Source organism: Chelon labrosus, assembly GCF_963514085.1.
Source record: "Chelon labrosus genome assembly, chromosome: 21".
Taxonomy (NCBI): domain Eukaryota; kingdom Metazoa; phylum Chordata; class Actinopteri; order Mugiliformes; family Mugilidae; genus Chelon; species Chelon labrosus.
This window is the reverse complement of record NC_140354.1, coordinates 17,346,936-17,367,693: the sequence shown is the minus strand read 5'-3', so window position 1 is coordinate 17,367,693 and position 20,758 is coordinate 17,346,936. Positions and strand designations below refer to the sequence as shown.

Genomic DNA, 20,758 nt, shown 5'->3' with positions numbered 1-20,758 from the left:
ATGGAGGACACGCGATGACATCCTTCTCCAGTCGTAGTAGTTGCATGAGTCTACAGTACTACAAGACTGCCACCAGCTGAGCCGGCTTCCACCCTTTCCAAACATTTGCAGGTTTTTTTGAAAGTCAACATAAACAGACTAGATGGCCGGCAAGTTGAACTGATCAGGGTAATCAGCCTTAAGGCAGTAAGAAATGCCTACTTATGAACTTCTGGCTCATAATCTCAATTAGACATTTCATTTACTGTGCTCAAGCAGTACAAAAATGTTCTACTAGCAGCACGACGGACGTCAGACGGACAAAAGCAATGAGCCACCCTTCTTGTGGAGGTTCTGACTCCGCATGGTGGGAACATTTGGCAAAAGAGAGTAATCAATCTTCCATTTCCCCCAGTGTGGTTCTAGATGTGGCATTTCATGTGTCTGGGAGTTTGTGTGAAACTACAGTAACTAAAGAACAAGACCAGAAATGTGATTTACACTTATAAAACCAATAGGAATGACTATTGACAAGAGGAAATGTGCATTTTTGTGCTTTACACATGTATTCTTACTACGTAGGGGTTGGCACTAGTGCTTAAAGTACTACTTTAAAAGGTGTTTCGTAAGTTTAATTTACTTTTACTCGTATTAGAGGTGATTTATCTTGTGAAATGTAAACAAATGTGACAATTTCTGGGGACGTAACATTCATTTCCTGCAGATTTACCCAGATGTTAAAAAGTCTGCATAATAAAATGTAATGATTTTTGTTAGGGGCACTTCACAAGAACGAGTCCCCAACAACGTGAATCTTTGACATTCAGGATGTTTCAGCTAACTCCCTCCCTGTCAATTCCTTCATTCCTGCGCTGCAAACATATAATCCTGTTTAAATAATGGATAATCTTTTCCTGCCACGTTCATGCTCCTAAAAACCAAATCTGAAGATCCATTATTTACGCAGCGATCTATTTTCAGTGTTTCCTTTCTTGTTCCTTGCGTTCATGATTTCCCTGTGATTTCCAAAACCTCTTTCTAGAACACCCAGGTGACCGGGACCCACTGGGGGTTCTTAGAAACCGTTTCCAGTGCAGCCTTGACCGTGCGATAGGTCTCGTCCAGGTTGTCGTTTATGATGCTGAGGTCGAAGTAGTGACCGCAGGCCGCTTGGATTTTGGCGCTCTCATCGCACGTCCTCTGCAGCTCTTCGTCCTGAGGTGGAAAACACACGGCTTGGCTTTACTCACACAAGAATTCCTCATTGATATTTGCACGATCGCGCAGTGAAGCGCCTCATACCGTCAGCGTCTTGGTGACCACCCCTGCCTCCACCGCTGAGTGGTTCATTGCCTTGAGCACTTCGAAGTCCGGAGACTGAAGGAACACCACATAGGGCAAGAACTCGGACGTCCGCAGCAGTTTGAGAGACTGGAACGAACACACACACACACACATGTAGTTTAGACACGCCAGCGCATTCAATTTGAAATTAGCGTCTTACAGAGTTCCCACAGTGTTCAGTGTTGAGATGCCCTTGAGCAGGGGCACATGACACCCAGCTGAATGAATGGAGCTCCTCAAACGCCATCAGGGATTGGGGTTATAGAGCAGATGCAAGAGTAGAATTGAAAAGTAATAATACATTTGGCGGGATTTATGCAATGGGGCTCAGGGATTTAGCTTCACAGCTGCTTTGGCTCAGTCTGGCAACTCTTATCAACCCTGTACTATAACCAGGCAGAGAAGCTCTTTCATTGACAGGCTGTGGTGAGGACACAACTGGACTGTGGTTGCTCTGTTTCCACTTTATGCTACTATATGTATTTCTTAACACATATTGACTGGGTCATCTGGGTTTAATTGCACCTTCTGAAATACTCTTTTTTAACGCTTAAAACTAAATCAATCGTATCCCTTAGTGCGTGTACGTACTTGAGGGTTGGCGTCCAATATGCAGACGCGTCCCGCCTCCACCACCTCGTGTATGGAGTCGATCTTCAGGCCGTACAGGTTGCCCTCGTACTCTCCGTGTTCAAGGAAGCGTCCGTTCTTGATGTCCGTCTCCATTTTGCTGCGGCTGGTGAACGCGTACATGCGGCTCTCGCGCTCGCCCTTTTTGGGCTTTCTGGAGGTGTCTGGACAGATATTAAAAACAAAAAAAAACACAGTAACCAGTGCATTCCAGCTCAGGGTGCTGTATATATTTCATCAAGTTTAAATATTGCTGGTGTATCCAAAAAAAGGTTCAAAAGAGGCAACTGGACTTGTAGAGTTTTTTGAGAAGACGTTTCACCACTCATCCGTGTAGCTTCTTCAGAACCGAAGGTGGTGTATCCAAAAAAAGGTTCAAAAAAGGCAACTGGACCTGTAGAGTTTTTTTGAGAAGACGTTTCACCACTCATCAGAGTAGCTTCAAAAAACTTGAAGAAGCTACTCGGATGAGTGGTAAAACGTCTTCTCAAAAAAACTCTACAAGTCCAGTTGCCTTTTTTGAACCTTTTTTTGGATATACCGTGACCTGGATGACTGAGAACCTTCACAGAAATATTGGTGGTGCATAATGGTTTGGAAACGTTTTGTGAATTTGCACAAGAAGAGTTGAGTGGGTTTGAACGGTGTCTGGCAGAAAACAGTGTGAAAAGAATTAGCAGGCTTCTTTAGTATATCAGATTTCATACATGGAATTATGGTGCCAAAGAGCTGCGGGTCCCTCAGCAGCAGCTTGTTTTTCAGCCTCCGCCTCCCCACACCCTGGGCACCAATCAGGATCAAAGTTTTCCTCTTGAAAGGCGGGACCTTTGCCACCTCCTCGTAGAGCAGTATCTCATGTCTGTCGAACTCTGGGGGGGGAGAGATGGAGATCGGACGCCCAAGAAAGTGTAAGAAACAAGGAGGGAAAAAACTAGGAATATTCACGACGGTCGCACCGGTGTTGTTACCTGCGTTTTTGGTGGTCACGTACATCACCTTCTTCTTCTTCTTCCCTCCAACGGCGGTACAAAGGTTTCCTGCGAGATTAATGGAGCACAGCTTTAGTGTAGGCATCCTGGCATCGTTGGTGCTTCACAATCACTGACTCATTCTTCAGCTGTTTGGCTTCCAGCTGATCAGTAATGGCCAGTCATGTGCATGCAGGTGTAAAACAGTGAGACTTGCAGGCCTGAGATTTCACCACTAGATGGCAGTGAATGATAAGTCGAACGCCAATTACCCGCAGGCGCCAGCTCCACATCCCTCTTGACAAAAGCTTTCCTTTTCTCCTCCAGCATCTGACTGGGGATCAGCCCAGCGCTCCCACCCTCCACATGACGGGCCTGCGCAACGAAAAAAATCACAGACACAGCAAACGTAGGGATTATTAACAAACCCCAACACCGACAAATAAAAAAACTGCACACTATGTACGCATGCTGCACTGTGCAGCACCTGCCACCAGTTGACGTCGTCCTGGTTCACTATCTGCAGGATGTCGCCCGTCTCGAACCTTAACCCCGCCTCTTTGCAGGGAATCAAGTTGTCGCTGGCCGGGTCGTAGTCATAGTGACACTTGAAGAACACCTGGAGAAATTAACGGAAATTATGGAAATTGTAAGAAGCATTACCAAGTTGAGTTACCAGGCCAAGTTGAGATTTCTCCTAGTTTCTTCTGAAGTGCGTGCTGCAAACCTTAAAACTCCTGGAGTCTGAGCCCACTTTGTATGAAATAAGGAAACACATACTGTATGCTTGTTCTGTGAGTGGCTTCACAGTATGGATCACCTGTCTCGGTGGAATGGCCTCATGGTAGCTGGGGAGTATCTTCAGAACCACGCTTCCACTGGCAGCTTGCAGCTCCTCCTGCAGCACTCTGGCGTCCCGACCCACCTCTCGTCCATTCACCTGCCAACACGGAAAAGAGATTAAAATATATTTTTCTTGTAAAATCTTAAACCTCCACATACACCGATCAGGCATAACATTATGACCACCTTCCTAATATTGTGTAGGTCTCCCTTGTGCCTCCAAAACGGTTGTGACTCATCAGAGAAAGGACATGGGCCTTCTGAGGGTGTCCCGTGGTGTCTGGCAATGTTGTCAGCGGGGGCCTCTGTGGATCATCCCACAGATACTTGATCAGTTTGGGATCTAGTGAATTCGGAGGCCAGGTCAACACCTTGTGCTGTTCTTCATGTTTTTTGAGTTGTTCCTAAACCGTTTTTGTGTTTGTGTTTCTGTGTCAGGCTGCATCCTGCTGGGGATGGCTGCTGCCATCAAGGAGTCATTGCTATGGGGTGGGGGTGCCTGGTCTGGTCTAGGTGGGAGCTACATGTCTAAGTAACATCCACACGAATGTCAGGTCCAAACGTTTCCCAGAAGAACACTGAACTGTCACAAGATGGTCAACGTTGTTTACTTCTCCTGTCAGTAGTTTTAATGTTGTGGCTGATTGGTGTATATAAATCTACAGCTAGCAGACAAGTAGCTTAGCATAGCAGTCCAGCTGAACGCCTCAAAAACTGAGGAATAGCTGTTGAACAACTGGGATTTAAAGGTGCTACTAAAGCAACCACGAATCAAAAAAGCAACAACAAAGGGCTCCATAAAGAATTTATACCTACTTAACCTACTTTTCCTTACCTCTTTGATGATATCTCCGACATGCAGCAGCCCTTGCTGGTCTATCATCCCACCGTGGAGGATGCGGGCTATCACCAGCTCTCCACCCTCCACCTTGAACGTCACACCCTGAAACAACAGTTACTTCAGGCTAGTCCCTGTTATTATTTCACAGTAATGACATCAGCATCTGTATCAGTAGGTAGAGCCAAACTTCACATAGCTTCAACCACAAACAGTTCAAAATGTTAAAGTGACCTACCAGATGCTCCCCCGCCACTTTGCGTATGCCCACCATGCGGATCGCGTCGGGCGGCGGGTGCTGGTTGTTCGTTTGGCTGTCCTCTGGTTCATGATCCACAAAATCACACGGGCTCGGGGGTGGGCTATCACACGCCTGGGACGCCACTGAGTCGTGAGTCTCCAGCAGAGACTGCGACGCAAAATACCACACGCGGTCAGCACTATTTCTGGAAGCAATAAAATGTGACGTATGAGTGCGTTCCGCACCTGGAAGTGAGGCTGAGTGAGGATGCGGGCGAGTTCGGCAGCAGTGTCGGAGCGTTGCATGAAGGGGTCCAGGTCTTTGAGGATCTCCTGCAGGAGCTCCACGTTGTTCTCCCTCACCGGGGACAGCCGTGGCTCTTTCAGGCTCTCCTCTTGCTCCTAGCACACATCAACAACAAGTCAGAGATGTGTCTTTTTTTTGTATGAGTCCCACATAGCGGACAACAAGATTTGCATATGTTTAAATATGTGAAAGCACACATATTTTTTTTTTTTGCTGAAAAATAAAGTGGTACAAGATCCTAGCAGATTATCAAAAAACAAGTGCATATTGTGGAGTCGGCCTCAAGTCATCTCTGTTTGGATTTAACTCAGTTTTCAATTATTCTGCAACATATTCCATTCAAAAGGTGCAGTGTGGACAAAAGCCCCTTTTTTCCCCAGTTAGAACTGAGCAGCATGAGTGCAGAGGTGTTTGGTTGTACTGTAGCCTGGAGTCATTTTCAGGTGATTTAATGACTGTGAATGCAGAGAACGACCGGACTTAACAGCAATTCAGCCCTGCTGCCTTCACATGCTGCTGGGATTTAATGAACTGAAGGAAAAAGAGCTTTGGAGAGCAAATACTGCACCACTGTTGTGTGACACATGCATAAATTCCACACCACTCTCTGGCTTTAGAGACATTATCTCGCTACATCATCCTCCCAAAAAAAAAAAAACTATCTTGTGCGTTCAAGCACAGTTTACAGATGTGCACACAAGAGACCATTGAATACAGCTGAAATTCAGCTTCAGTTTTTGGCAGCATAAAAGGACCGACTTCGAACTAATCACAAACGCGGAGTTCCCTAAAAATTTTTACCGCAAGCAAACACTGACCACAACCAGGGCTTGGAGCGACCACTAGGATCAATTGTCCGCGCAACGGACTACGAGTGAATCACCTGTGGCCGTGGCTTGATGCATACTAATGTGAGACTACATGTGTCACATCCTTTGTGTCACATTTCACTTCACACCCCCAACCACAGTTTATGTGTGTGTTTACCGCACCAGAGGGCTCTCCATGATGCCTTTGAGGTAGATGAGGTCCAGGTCATTGGCCGTGGTGGAGCTGGTGGTGGTGTCGCTCATTGCGTCTAACACCTGGGGCGCTGAAACAAGAGTTTAAGTCAAAGGGTCTCTAAGGGTAAAAAAATCTTCTACAGGTTTTAAACAAGTTCAATCTTATTGCATCTCTGAGCTGTTAACTCTAAGTGGGATTTAAATAAATTTTTTGAAAAAAGCCAAGAGTATATCCAAAAAGCATTTAAAAAGGCAACTGGACTTGTAGAGTTTTTTGAGAAGACGTTTCACCACTCATCCGAACAGCTTCTTCACTTCTAGGGAACTGGTGGGAAGTTTGAGGTTTAAATAGGAAACTCTGTGCACCAGAAACTGGTGTAGCTAATTTCCAGATGGCCACATAGAAGGATACCTTTGCACATCTTTCAAACCATCTGTCTTCTCTGGCTAAGATCTTCTACGTCAGGTTGGAAAAACCTTCTCTAACAAAGGATTTAATTAATGATTTAATCTGCCATCAATTTACAATACAGTTTTAACTTAAACCCCTCACACATTGAGACTGGAGACTCTGACTGATAATGGGTCGTTAGAGCACCATTCATAGGGCAAGAGGACAGGGACAAACAGTCCACCCACCTAGGACAGGTAAGTATCTAACTGTTAATGAAAATTAGCTGCCCCAGTTTCTGGTTGTTTACACAAACAAGCAAGTTTCTGATGGGTTACCCACAGAGTTTCCTATTTAAACCTCAAACTTCCAACCAGTCCCCTAGAACTGAAGAAGCTACTCGGATGAGTGGTGAAACGTCTTCTCAAAAAAACTCCACAAGTCCAGTTGCCTTTTTAAAGACTTTTTGGATATACCATGACCTGGATGACTGAGAACCTTCATAGACAGCCACTTCCCATCAGGGATCCTCTGAGAGTGAGTCATAGAATACAAAAGTGAAAGAGCTGTGAATAAAGACAACATCACATATTTTTTAAATGTGGAACATTGTGTCTGGTCTCACCAGGCTCTGTCCTGGTGGAGGCCACAGGCATGGTAGAGCTTCAGTAAAATCTGAGAGAGACAGAAATAGAATAAATAGTGGCCAACAAACGGAATGTGAGTGCAGACACTTTGGCGATAAATAGGTTGTCGTTCTTCGGTCCCACGTGAGCAGCTTTTTCCAGAGAAATGTTCACAGTAGGACAGAGAATTTTTTTTTAATGAATACTCCCTCACTTCTTGTCAGCTTGTTCCCAACTAAAAGAAAGGGAGCGAGTCTCTCTTCCTAAGTCAAGGATTGTGGGTTTGAATCCCGTCTGGGGTGCTTGGTAGCAGAGTGGCGTAGCGGAAGCGTGCTGGGCCCATAACCCAGAGGTTGATGGATTGAAACCATCCTCTGCTAATCTTTCTTGTTGACTGGAGTTCACAGAGGCTGACTCTTTATGGCTGGACTGATCGTCTGTTCCACAGGATTACTACATACTTGCCTCATGTAATGATCCTCTCTCTGCGTGCCGGGCAGTCGTCCAGCCATGCTCACACCCCTGTCTTCACACCCACATCTTCACTACTACCTTAAAGCAAACACTAAACAAACCTTTTCCTATTTCTTCTAACTCTGGGCCCTGGTTCAGGCTTTCCCGTCTCTTCATAACAGGCTCTGTCCAAATATAACAAGATCAGGCTGCCAGAAAACACTAAAAATCCTTATGGCAATGTGGTGCATGCACATAAACATTAGGCCATCAAGATAAACACATACACCAATCAGTCACAACATTATGACCACTGACAGGAGAGGTAAATAACATTGACCATCTTGTGACAATACAATGTTCTGCTGGGAAACTCTCGGACCTGGCATTCATTCATGTGGATGTTACTTAGACATGTAGCATCCACCTAGATCAGACCAGGCACCCCCACCCCATAGCAATGACACTTCTTGATGGCAGCAGCCATCCCCAGCAGGATGCAGCCTGACACAGGCACACACACAAAAACACTTTAGGAACAACTCAAAAAAACATGAAAAACAGCACAAGGTGTTGACCTGGCCTCCGAATTCACTAGATCCCAAACTGATCAAGTATCTGTGGGATGATCCACAGAGGCCCCTCCCCTCAACCCATAGGACCCAAAGGCCCCCACTAACAACATTCTGTTGCCAGACACCACAGGACACCCTCAGAAGGCCCATGTCCATTCTCCGATGAGCCACAACTGTTTTGGAGGCACAAGGGAGACCTTGACAGTTGGTGGATTCTGTAACCCTTGCACGGTAAGATGGGAAGTTTTTAGTCACTGCAGTCTGAGCCATAAATCGGCAGATCCTTGAAAGCATGCGTCTGAAACAGAAATTATTAATGGCTGTGCGTAGAAACACCTGGAGCATGTGTGTGCTCGCATTTTGGAATTATCCTACGCACACTTCCCCCCTCCCTCCCTCCATAACGCGGCAGAGCGAGCGCACACAGCGAGGCAGTGATGTCAGCGAAGGGAAGGTGGCGCCCCGGTGATTGTTCCAGAAATGAACATCCATTGGAAAAGAACAAAAACATTGGGTGGACAAGGAGGGGCACGTGGGCGTAACTAATCTATACATTGCCATGACAACACACACAATGCAATGGCAATTTGGGAAATGAGAAGAGAACAAAGAAGCACGCACCCCTCATCTATCTATCTATCTATCTATCTATCTATCTTAGCTTGCTGCTGCAGCTCATTGCTGCCATGGTAACCTGTTCTCCTTCAGCCTTGCTTCTTATGCTAGAGTAGGCATTATACAACACCTCAGGCAAGAGCGGGAGAGAGTGGAAGAGGAGATGACGCAAAACAGAAAAGCTGTAAACACTAAAAACGTGCGAATGGGAAGAGGGCAGAGCAACCACTGCACGCAAATGATGCCATCTGAAACACGGGAGCAGCGTCTCGAGCACATTTGATGCAAGGCGACGACAAGAGATGTGATGAGAAGCTGGGAGGCGCTAATTATGAGTCATCCGGTCCATTTGGAGCAAGTCTGATGACAGCTGAGCTCCATCCATCTCTGATATGCCCCAATACTCTCTTCAGACATACTGTATGTCAGAGAAGTTTTCACGGAGACAATTTAATTTGCTTTGTTACTTTAATTGCGCAGCCACTACTGACGGAGGCCAATAATAATTAGAGACGGGCTTGCACCAAGAAGGATTAGGTGTCAGACCGACGTAAATTTAGACTTGAAACCGAAGGTTTGTAGATATAAACGCACTTTTAACTTTAGGCAACAGTCTAGTTGGTGAAGTCTAGAACCAAATTATGATATCATGACAGCTGTTTTTATCTGTACATTAGCTGTCATTTATGTTCTGGCCCCTTATTTATAATTGGATGTGCTGCTTCACCCGTGGATAGGGAGAACTAATTTAGGGGTATTTCACTAGGTTGTAATCCGTAACCTCACCACTAGATGGCACTAACTCCTAAACACTGGACCTTTAAGTTAGAGCAAAGTTTGTCTTTTTAGAGTATAATGTTTTCTGTGGATTTCGCTTAAGGCACAGACACATCAAATCGGCATCAAAAAACTACCGACAATAAAGCCCAGCTGTGGGAAAACTAAAGAGCTAATGTTAGCTAGGAGGCTAGGAGGCTAGGAGGCAAGGAACTGCTATAAACCGGTATACAGAGCTGGCCTCTAACTGAAACATGCAAAGTAAGTGGTGTGAAGTGGATTCATTCTAGGTCAGGGGTGTCAAACTCATTTTATTTCAGGGCCACATACAGACCAATCCCATCTCAAGCCAGTAACATAACAGTATAATAACCTATAAATAATGACAGCTTTTCCCTTTTGTTTTAGTGCATTGAAGTAAATTATGAAAAGGTTTACCCTCTAATGGCCACTACTACAATACAGCCACTACTGGTCTTAAAATACCGTGAAATCCCTCTGCTTCCCTCTCCCTCCTCCTCTTTTGCCTCATACCCTACATCACTCTTCCCTCTGCGCTCGCTGCTTCTGCATCCTCATCACCCCACGCTTCCCCATCACCTCCCTCCCCTTTCTCTCTTTATGCTTTCCATTGCACGCTGGCCCTCCTAATGAACCCTTCCCTCTGCTCTTTCTCCTGACAACCTCCCCTCCCCTCCATTATTCCCTTATTTATACACGCCCCCTCCCACCAACCAACCCACCCATCACCGCCCCTCCTCCTCCCGTCTCCCACCGCCATCCATCTGCTCGGCTGCGCCAGAATGTATAGAAACAAGGAGAGGTGAATAACACTGAGCGTCTTGTGACAATACAATGTTCGGCTGGGAAACTTTTGGACCCGGCAATCATTCGTGTGGATGTTACTTAGACATGTAGCACCCACCTAGACCAGACCAGGCACCTGCACCCCATGGCAATGACACTCCTCGATGGCTGCAGCCATCCCCAGCAGGATGCAACCACAAAAACGCCTTAGGAACAACTCAAAAAATCATGAAGAATAGCACAAGGTGTTGACCTGGCCTCCAAATTCACTAGGTCCCAAACTCATCAAGTATCTGTGGGATGATCCACAGATACAGCCCCTACCAGCAACATTCTGTTGCCAGACACCACAGGACACCCTCAGAAGGCCCATGTCAATTCTCTGATGAGTCACAACTGTTTTGGAGGCAACAAGGGAGACCTACACAATATTAGGAAGGTGGTCATAATGTTGCGACTGATCGGTGCATAAATTAAGCTTGAATTTAAGGAAAAATGACTTTTAATCATTGATCCAAATATGGTGGATTTTGTTTTAGACGATTTCAATGGAAAATGTCAACCTATACCACTATAACACCAATCTTTATGTCCATGTGGGTGTAAAGGGCAAGGTGCGTAATCGTCGTTTTCCTGACGTCACTTGGACCTGATTGGTCCTCAGCGTCTCTGTGTGTGTGTTTTGTTTCTTTACTAGAGCGTTTTGGTTCTTTTTAATAATTAAATATTTATTGTTAATATTGAATGAAAGCACTATCCAAACCGCGTCCTTACCTTAACACACATTAAAACGCACGGACAAGTCTTTTAATTAGCCTAATGGGGTCTTACATCACAACGTGCTGACAAAACAACACAATTTGGAAAGCCTTAATATAGCGTTACTATAGCGCGCGGCTATTTAAATAAGACACGCCCCCACCTTTGTCACCCTCGCTCGTGTGTAGCTTCTTCTTCTTCCTTTTTTTTTTTTATAACAAACGAGCTTCGGTGGTGAGAGAGAGAGACAGAGAGAGAAAAACAAGCATCATATGGGGTCAACATTAACTGTACAAGATGTAATAAAATATAGCAGCCTGAGATAAATAGAAGAAGCCGTTCGCCTACCTTTCAACAATGAGACAAGCTTCCCGCTGTCTGTGATGTCTCGTGCGCTTCTTGTTGTCGTCTGGCTTCGTGTTGCCCTAAACGACGTCAAGTGAAGAGGGGAAAAATGACGTGAAACTTCCGGGGAAATTTCAGAATAAAACCTGGACTTTCAGTACTATAATTCAGTAATTTGTCTTTTAAACCGCTACTTTAAAACATAACTTTAGTTGGAGAGCCCTTTCTGTTTCTTTACTTGAGTTCTAGGCGAGTTTTTACTGCTTTTATATTTTAATTATTATATTGTGTTTTCTACCCTTAACAGGAATAAGCGGGTACAGAAGATGAATGAATGAATATTGTGTTTTCTCCCCTCCCCCATTTAAACTGCTCTGTTTTTATAAACTGTTCTACGTGCCCGTTTTTAAAATTGTGGATGTTTTTGTGAAGGACTTCGTAATAGTGATTTGAAAAGCGCTGTGTTACTATTACTCTTATTATTTTTATGTTTTATTATGTTAAACTGTCATTGTTCCTTTGACATGAAAACACAAATGGCACTTTACGCTCTGAATTGCACATCATAAACGTTTGCACTGTTAAGCTGGCGGGATATTAACTATTTTATCAGTCAAACGTAAATTTGAATGCAAAAAAAATAAATCTACTTCCGGTTAAATTGACCCTATTCCTGGGAACTTAACATTTGTCGATGCGGCACCTTGTGTTATGGGAGTATTAAAGGGCTAGTGCATCGTTGTTGGTTTTTTGCCTTGTAAGATCTTCCAGTTTCTAGGAAAAAAAAATAAAAAATCTGATATGGAAAATTACTAGTAGTGCAACAAAGGCAGAAACATCCCACACAGCTCAGTAGCAGGAATCACGCTCCAGCATTAGAAAGCCATGTGTGCCCACAATGTGTGGGAGTGGTGCAACAGCAGCACCCAGTGGAGAAAAAGGAGAGTTACACCTGCACTGAGCTTGCACCCGAGTGGCGTTTTTTTTATTTTGTATAGCAGCTTATTAAAAACAAAGACAAAGAAAATATCCTAGGGAAAATAAAGCCATACTACTGGTGTACTTTGTTGTAACACCAGGGTTCCCTTAGAACATGTGTTTGGTTTGATGTAGAAGGGGAGCACAGTCTTTCTTAATATGCTGCACCTGCTGTTCCTTCAGATGCCCCTATCAGTGCAACCCAATCAAGGAAAAGGGGATTAAAACACACACACACACACACACACACACACAGAAATGCTGGTAATTAAACTGTGTGCCAGAGGTAATAAACAAGCAAGATATAACAAGCTTCAGATCATCAAACCCTTTGGTAGCACCTGAGACTGCGTCTGGGGATTTAAGCTATGAGATGCTTTAAATGTCATTAGTAATATCGTAGAATCAATTCCAAATCTATCTGCTAGACAATGAAGAGAGGTGAAATCCGGGTTAATATGATCTGGTTTTCTGGTACTCATCGACCACTGAGTAGCTGAAGGCTTGAGATGGGTTTTTGGCCTGAGGAAGGCTTGACAACAGTGCAACCGAACAATGTCTCTAATTTGTTTTTTAAATGACAGATCCTGATAAAAAAATATTAGCCCAGAATAAAGGTAGCAGTTTTTGTCAGTGATGTCTCTGGGACAGGATAAAAGATGATTTCTTTATTGTTTAAGTGGATTTTATGTTTGTTAGTGTCAGTCCCAGTGGTGACCGATATATGAAAAAAAACAAGGGGCCAAGGATGGAACCATGAGGAACACCACAGATCACAGTGGCCACGTCAACCTACTTTCTGTGATCTACAGTATCAATGCATGGTGAATTTGAACGATCACCAGCATCAGTCACTTTGACTAGAGCTAAATGTGATGCTAATATCATGAGTATTTATAAATGAAACCTTATGAAACTAAAGCGCCTCCACTAAAAACTTTGACATAAATGGTCTTTTTTTCCCTTTTTTTATTATTATTTTTTTTTAATGAGTCACTGCGTAGTTTAAGCAAGAGGGAGCCCAGCCAATGGTCATTTTTATTTCTTTTTTTTTTTATTATTATTTTTCAAATGAAATAGTGGGACCAGATCAAAGTAACTTCTTAAAATAATTGGGTGTTGGAAATTGGAGATCACAGGCTTGATAGATTTGTTCTCGTACTTTGAAAATAAGTCACCTGATGGTCTTTTTTTACCATCTGAATTCTGCTTGTCTGCATTTTCTCTTTATCTTGACTCTTATTATCATAGCCTACACATGCTATGAGTCATTTTAAATTTGGTACCAGGGAGTTCTGTGTAACTTGACATTCACAGTTATAGTTGTGGACATATTTGTCCTGTCTGCAGTGTTTGAATTTAAGACATATGAAGAGACACAACCAGCCAATTTAGTAATGTAAGCGCTATAAAATTATATAAATAACATCCATGGTTAAATGGTTAAATGAAACGCCAAAATGAAGAAGCCACTGACAAATTTTAACCTCACAGAAAACATTTTTATTTGTGTATTCTGAACACGAAACATGAATTTCCTCCTCTAAACAGTGATGGACAACAATGCTCACACACTCACACACGAACAAACAAACAGACAAACAGACAGTTCCACCTTCTGATTAGTAGCTCTGATCTCATAATATATGTGTTTTGTAATTCAATAATAAATTATGTACAGTTTCGCTGGAGTGACAGAGATAGGGAGACAATAACGAGAGAGACGGAGGGGGCTCGTGTTCCGGTCAGAGATGGACATCGACTGGGGTCAGAGGTGAGAGCTAGACCCCTCCAGGTGCATCCTGGGAAGCAGCCAGAGGAGGGAGAGTGGCGACGAAGTCACCACATGTAGGAGTCGTCGTATCTGTTGAAAGACACAGACATGTTGAAGGATGACTTACTATATGTGAGCGCTTCAGTTTATCTGTTTATCTGAGGTCTTTTACCTTGATCGCTGGTCTCTGTTGCCGTCACTGCCAAACAGCAACTCTGCAACCACATCCTCCTGAGCTGAGCGCTTTCCATACCTATGCCACAAGGAAAGACATTTTAAAAAATATATACACTATATTACCAAAAGTATTCGCTCACCTGCCTTTACTCATTCTATGAACTGAAGTGCCATCCCATTCCTAACTCATAGAATTCAATATGATGTCGGTCCACCTTTTGCAGCTATTACAGCTTCAACTCTTCTGGGAAGACTGTCCACAAGGTTGAGGAGAGTGTTTATAGGAATTTTTGACCATTCTTCCAAAAGCGCATTGGTGAGGTCACACACTGATGTTGGTCGAGAAGGCCTGGCTCTCAGTCTCCGCTCTAATTCATCCCAAAGGTGTTCTATCGGGTTCAGGTCAGGACTCTGTGCAGGCCAGTCAAGTTCATCCACACCAGACTCTGTCATCCACGTCTTTATGGACCTTGCTTTGTGCACTGGTGCACAGTCATGTTGGAAGAGGAAGGGGCCCGCTCCAAACTGTTCCCACAAGGTTGGGAGCATGGAATTGTCCAAAATGTTTTGGTATCCTGAAGCATTCAATGTTCCTTTCACTGGAACTAAGGGGCCAAGCCCAGCTCCTGAAAAACAACCCCATACCATAATTCCTCCTCCACCAAATTTCACAGTTGGCACAATGCAATCTGAAATGTACCGTTCTCCTGGCAACCTCCAAACCCAGACTCGTCCATCAGATTGCCAGATGGAAAAGCGTGATTCATCACTCCAGAGAACGCGTCTCCACTGCTCTAGAGGCCAGTGGCGGCGTGCTTTACACCATTGCATCCGACGCCTTGCATTGCACTTGGTGATGTGTGGCTTGGCTGCAGCTGCTCGGCCATGGAAACCCATTCCATGAAGCTCTCTGCGTACTGTACTTGGGCTAATCTGAAGGTCACATGAAGTTTGTAGCTCTGTAGCAATTGACTGTGCAGAAAGTCGGCGACCTCTTTGCACTATGCGCTTCAGCATCCGCTGACCCCTCTCCGTCACTTTACGTGGCCTACCACTTCGTGGCTGAGTTGCTGTTTTTCCCAAACGCTTCCATTTTGTTATAATAGAGCTGACAGTTGACTGTGGAATATTTAGGAGCGAGGAAATTTCACGACTGGATTTGTTGCACAAGTGGCATCCTATGACAGTTCCACGCTGGAATTCACTGAGCTCCTGAGAGCGGCCCATTCTTTCACAAATGTCTTGTTTCACAGTCTGCATGCCTGAGTGCTTGAATTTATACACCTGGGGCCAGGCCAAGTGATTAGAACACCTGATTCTGATCATTTGAATGGGTGAGCGAATACTTTTGGTAATATAGTGTATGTCAAACACTTTAATGTGCAAATAATTATGATAGTGACTATGCCCAGGCAGATCAATCATTGATGGGGTGGCTATGACTCAGTAGGTAGAGCAGGTTGTCCACAAAGCAGAGGGTCAGCGGTGTGATCCCCAGCACATGGACCACATGGTGGTGCTGGTGTGTGGAGGTGTGTGGGCGCCAGTGTTGCCCTCCTTGAGAGATTTTGCTCGCTAATGGCAATGCTAACATTTACCAATGCTGCTTCTTCACAATAAAAGTATTCAACTGTCTGTGTTTGTCTTTTATTGTGAAAAAGTCACATGAAGTAATATTCAGACGCATCGACCAATCGCACTCTAGCAACCATTCTAACAACCATTCTAACAACTATTAGTGTTCTAACAACCATTCTAGCAACAATTCTAGAAACCCATAGTGTTCTAGCAACCATTTTAGCAAGCAATAGCTTTTTAGCAACTAATCTAACAACCCTTCTAACAACCAGTAGTGTTCTGGCAACAATTCTAAGAACCAATAGGATTCCAGCAACCTTTCTGTGAAACATTCTAGCAACCAATAGCACTCTACCAACCATTCGCGCAACCAATAACGTTCTAGAAGCCATTCTAGCAACCAATAGCGTTCTAACAACCTTTCTAGACAACATTCTAGCAATAAATAGCAATTTAGCAACCTTTCTAGCAAACGTTCTAGCAACCAATAGCATTCTAGCAACCATTCTAGCAACCAATGGCATTCTATCAAACATTCTAGCAACCAATAGTGTTCTAACAGCCATTCTAGTGACCAATAGTGCTCAAGCAACCTTTCTAACCAACATTCTAGCCACCGATAGCATTCTAGTGACCATTGTTGAAACCAATAGGGTTCGAGCAACCATTGTCGCAACCAATAGCTTTCTGGCAACCATTGTCGCAACCAATAGCGTTCTAGCAACCATTCTAGCAACCAATATCATTCTAGCAACTAAGCCTTCCTGTCCTACTGTATTTGATTCTTCCAGAGACAATACTGGACGAATGTCTTCACAAGCGAGAGTGCTACTCCTCCTGTCTCAAATTCTCATGTGAGTTGTGAACTCAGCGGTGTTCCTGTCAAAACAGAGTACACTTTGTTTGAGTATGACTCAAACTCATGACTATTTTGCCATAAATCGTTGCTTTTTCTTCTCTTTTAGATTTCTGGCTTGGGTGCCTCACAGTTGTCTGTCCAGCTGTTGCCTCTGCCCTCTTACCTCTGCCTTTCCAGTAATATTGCCTCAACTGAACTGTTCCCCTTCCTTCGCTCCTAACGCTTTAATTTCACAGTCAGATTCAGACTCCGGTGTGTCTTAATGTGCGTACGAGGGCGTCATTTCAGCGCCTCGGAGGCTCTCGTCGTTCCCTTGATAAGGAAACCAGGGTTCCAAGAGAGCCTGCAAATGTAAAATCACAGAGCCGTTCAGCAGAAATCTTTACCTGGTAATGCTTGTGTGCGCGAGAGAAACAACGCAACCCCCCGCGGATCGACCTGCAGTTCCTCGGTTTTCCCATCAACCACCTGTTCCACCACCCCCTACGACCCCAGCACCCAATCTTATGCTCCGTTACTTCCTCTGTGTGGGAGTGTGCGTTGCCCTGTAGGGAAGCAATCAAGCAGCACACAAGCTCCGTCTCAGGTGTCACACAGCTGGCGACATATCAAGATGTGAAATGTTTCCCCACCAATAATGGCCCGTCTATAACCACACTATATCTTCCAGAGTCTCCTCGGCCGGCCCTGCCCTCGTTTCTTTTCTTTTTCATTGCTGACTGTCGCCTCCATTGATGTCTAATTTTTCCTTCTTTCTCTAGCATCGTTCAATTTAATCCATTTTTATTTTTGGTTTGAGTTTCACACACTGGGATATACACCGGTCAGGCATTGTGACCACCTTCCTAATATTGTGTAGGTCTCCCTTGTGCCTCCAAAACAGTTGTGACTCATTAGAGTGTCTGGCAACAGAATGTTGTTAGTGGGGGTCCTTTGGGTCCTATGGGTTGAGGGGAGGGGAGGGGCCTCTGTGGATCATCCCACAGATACTTGATCATCTTGGGATCTAGGGAATTTGGAGGTCAGGTCAACACCTTGTGCTGTTTTTGGGTTAAATGTAAAACTAATATATCACAGACAAAATTACAACACTGCATGTATCAATATGAAAGAGGCGCAATTTGTCTTTCTACAAGGTTTAAAAATATGGGGGAAAATGTCTGCACATGTCCCCAGAAAAGACATCTGGTCCTGAGTTGACGTTCAGGAGCGGCCACTTTTCTAAAATAATGAAAGAGGTTCTATTTATGTGTCTAAACTGTCTAAAACAATGGAAACTGCATCATATTTAGTTGCTGAAGGTTTTTAAGTTCTATTTTAGCGACGCTAAGAAAGAGAATGAGGGAGTAATAAATATATATGGGTCAAAAATGCAGGTTTTTAGCGGTCAAAGTTGCGAAAACTCATAACTTCCCAGACAAACATGCAGAGGATATGACCTTTAAAGGCTGCTACAGTGTCTTCAACACCAGCCATTTATCCAGGTACACTCGTATATATATTCACGTATCAATGGATCTGACTCCGAGGATGCATCGTTTGTATCTGGAGCGCCTATAGCTCACAACCGTCTCATTCCCCCCGGTCAAACCTTTATGCAACCGCTAGATTCTTTTATCGCGCGCAATACGTCTTCATCCGCAGCTCTCCGGCGAAATGCAAAAACTTTCCGCAGGCCTGCGGCGGCTCCTCTTTAGCCCAGCATTTAAATATCAATGACCTATTTGACTTTCATGAATAAGAACCAGAGCCACGGCGCCTCAAATGAAACCATACGCCATCTGACAGTTCCACACTTTTGTACCTGGCAGCAGCAGGGCCCTCGGCTCGGGGGGCCCCCCCCTCCGCTAACTGAATTTGGGATTCTTCCTTGGATCTGTCTGTGCCGATTTTTATTGCTCTGGTCCCGTTGATTTGGAGGCCTGGAGGTTTCGGAGAGTGGACAGTAATCTAATCTAGGGATGCTGGGTGAAGGGTTGGGGGGGGGGGGGGGGGGGGGAGGAGGGCATCACACTCTGACAGAGGTCTTGGCTTAAGTATGAACACGGATGCTGTAATAACTTACAAATAAAGAATAAAATAAGACATCTGGAATTAGTTCAGGGTGATATTTTTTCTGAGGATTTTACTCATGGAGGATGCAAAGGAGATTTACTAGTTTAGCTTTAGGGACTGCATGAGAATTATTTGGTTGGGAGGGGTGGTCAGAAAAGATTTATGCATCGTTCGTACACTTTCCTTGCAAGCTTTCTCGCAAGGAAATGTACAAATAATGCATAAATCCATGCTAGTTTTCTAGGAAGAAGAAAACCAAACTAATATTTATTTTGTCTTTTATTTTGAAAATTTCTGGCCTTTTGATTTGTGGGTCATACATTTTCTAGTGCGTTCATTCTTCAAGTCAGTTTGGATACTGGGATATAGATTGGTATTTTATATAATTTTGTAATTTTATATATGAGACAAAAAAACTCTTTTTTGCACAGTTCCTAGTCTCAACACCTTTGCCTTTTAACGCATGCATACCTCTGCCTGGTGATCAGATTGATGTAGTGTCTCAGCGCGGTGTAGTACTTGGCCAGCTCCTCGGGCGCGGCGTCCTCGCCGGGGTTCTCGGGTTTCGGGGGGTAGGCGTCGGCCAGCGTTCCCAGGCAGACCAGCACGCAGAGCACCACGGCCACCAGCACCGTCCATGGCTTCAGCATCACGGCCATCTGCACCACAGCAAGATGTTAGTCGGAGGCTGAGAATCCTGCGCCAATCACCTGATCTGGAGGACCGGTCCGGGATGGAAGACTCGAAAGCCATTTCCATTCTAATGACAAAACATTTGGTCCGTGTCGAACCTCTCCTGAGAGGCATATAGCGGGGACAGCAGCGTCATCTGTTCTCCTGGGACAGTTGGTTATTGAGTAAATAGTGTGAGAGATGCAAGACAAGTCAATAAATATCATGCAAAGGAAAATAAAAACGAGAGGGGGTTTCAGGCTGTGGATTGACTTCTCGTCAGGCTCCTCTTCCTTGAGTGTTACCTCTTTTACCCCGAGGAAGATGAAGAAAATGCATCGACTCTAGCGGAGGGAACTGATTTCACACACCATTTGATGGAGGTTATAAAATGGGCATAATTCATATCAAGTCAACCTGCATGCGTGAAATGTGTTCCAAATAATAATTGGCACTCTGCTGGAGCTGCTTGATTGTCACTCTAGTGCGTAAATACTTTAGATTTATGGGCGGGAAAATAAAAAAAATAACAATCCTGCATTAACTCCCACCACCTGTACCACCAGAACAAAAACTAAACTAAACAGTGAAGCAGCCAGACTTCCATCACGAGGTAACACAACTCTAAAATGAACCGCAACTAAGTGCGTGTAATTTAGGCCTACTTAATTTGATTAACTGCAAATTTATTTCCAAATTTGCATCACCGGAGTAGAATAAAGAGGTTTGTCTTTGTGCATTGTGAGCTCATTTGCATTTTATGATATTTTTTTTCCCGTGTGCTTTTCTTTTGAAAGGAATTACTCACAAGCACCTCAGACAATTTGGTAACAGCAGTTATTCCTACTATTAAAACATGAGACCTGTATTTCCTTCAATAATTATTGAGTTTTTTGAGAACAAGCCATTAGGTTTTTGCCCGAAGCCCTGCATTCACATGTCTTCTTTTGCCAAACTCATGGCTCAGCCCTTATTTGCTCATTGGTTGTGATGCTAATTAACTCTCTGGTGACTGTGTTTTAAACCATAGCTCATATAGGCAGCTATGATCTGATCTGATCTGATTTAAAACTGAGGAATTAAATCAGGTATTTTGGCATTCTGACTTTTTTTTTTTTTTAATTTGTGCACCTGTATGGACCACCTTCACCTGCAAGACTTAAC

General features: G+C 44.2%; 2 protein-coding genes across 2 annotated transcripts; both read right to left on the bottom strand.

Annotated features, from left to right (window-relative positions):
• Positions 1–456: 456 nt before the first annotated feature.
• Positions 457–8,366, bottom strand: mpp2a (MAGUK p55 scaffold protein 2a). Its single transcript, XM_084571474.1, has 13 exons — positions 7,170–8,366; positions 6,142–6,242; positions 5,089–5,241; positions 4,841–5,011; positions 4,600–4,707; positions 3,742–3,861; positions 3,409–3,540; positions 3,194–3,296; positions 2,922–2,990; positions 2,661–2,822; positions 1,915–2,117; positions 1,282–1,410; positions 457–1,194 (listed from the first exon to the last, which is right to left on the bottom strand). Exons 1-13 carry the CDS (start codon positions 7,198–7,200, stop codon positions 1,018–1,020), a joined length of 1,659 nt encoding a protein of 552 aa, XP_084427600.1. The 5' UTR covers positions 7,201–8,366; the 3' UTR covers positions 457–1,017.
• A 5,633-nt stretch (positions 8,367–13,999) lies between these two features.
• On the bottom strand, positions 14,000–19,581 carry pyya (peptide YYa; the record flags this gene model as incomplete). The annotated part of the gene is made up of 3 exons (XM_084570358.1): positions 14,000–14,343; positions 14,426–14,506; positions 19,394–19,581. The coding sequence occupies 3 exons, from the start codon at positions 19,579–19,581 to the stop codon at positions 14,319–14,321; spliced, it is 294 nt and encodes a 97-aa protein (XP_084426484.1). The 3' UTR covers positions 14,000–14,318.
• Between the last annotated feature and the right edge of the window lie 1,177 nt (positions 19,582–20,758).

Bases quoted from the DNA above. Each gene is read 5' to 3' on its own strand.
- mpp2a (XM_084571474.1), bottom strand. From the start codon at position 7,200: ATGCCTGTGGCCTCCACCAGGACAGAGCCTG. The intron at 3,297-3,408 runs GTGCTGCACAGT...TTCGTTGCGCAG, and splicing joins ACGACGTCAACTGGTGGCAG to GCCCGTCATGTGGAGGGTGG. The intron at 1,411-1,914 runs GTACGTACACGC...TGTTCGTTCCAG, and splicing joins TATTGGACGCCAACCCTCAA to TCTCTCAAACTGCTGCGGAC.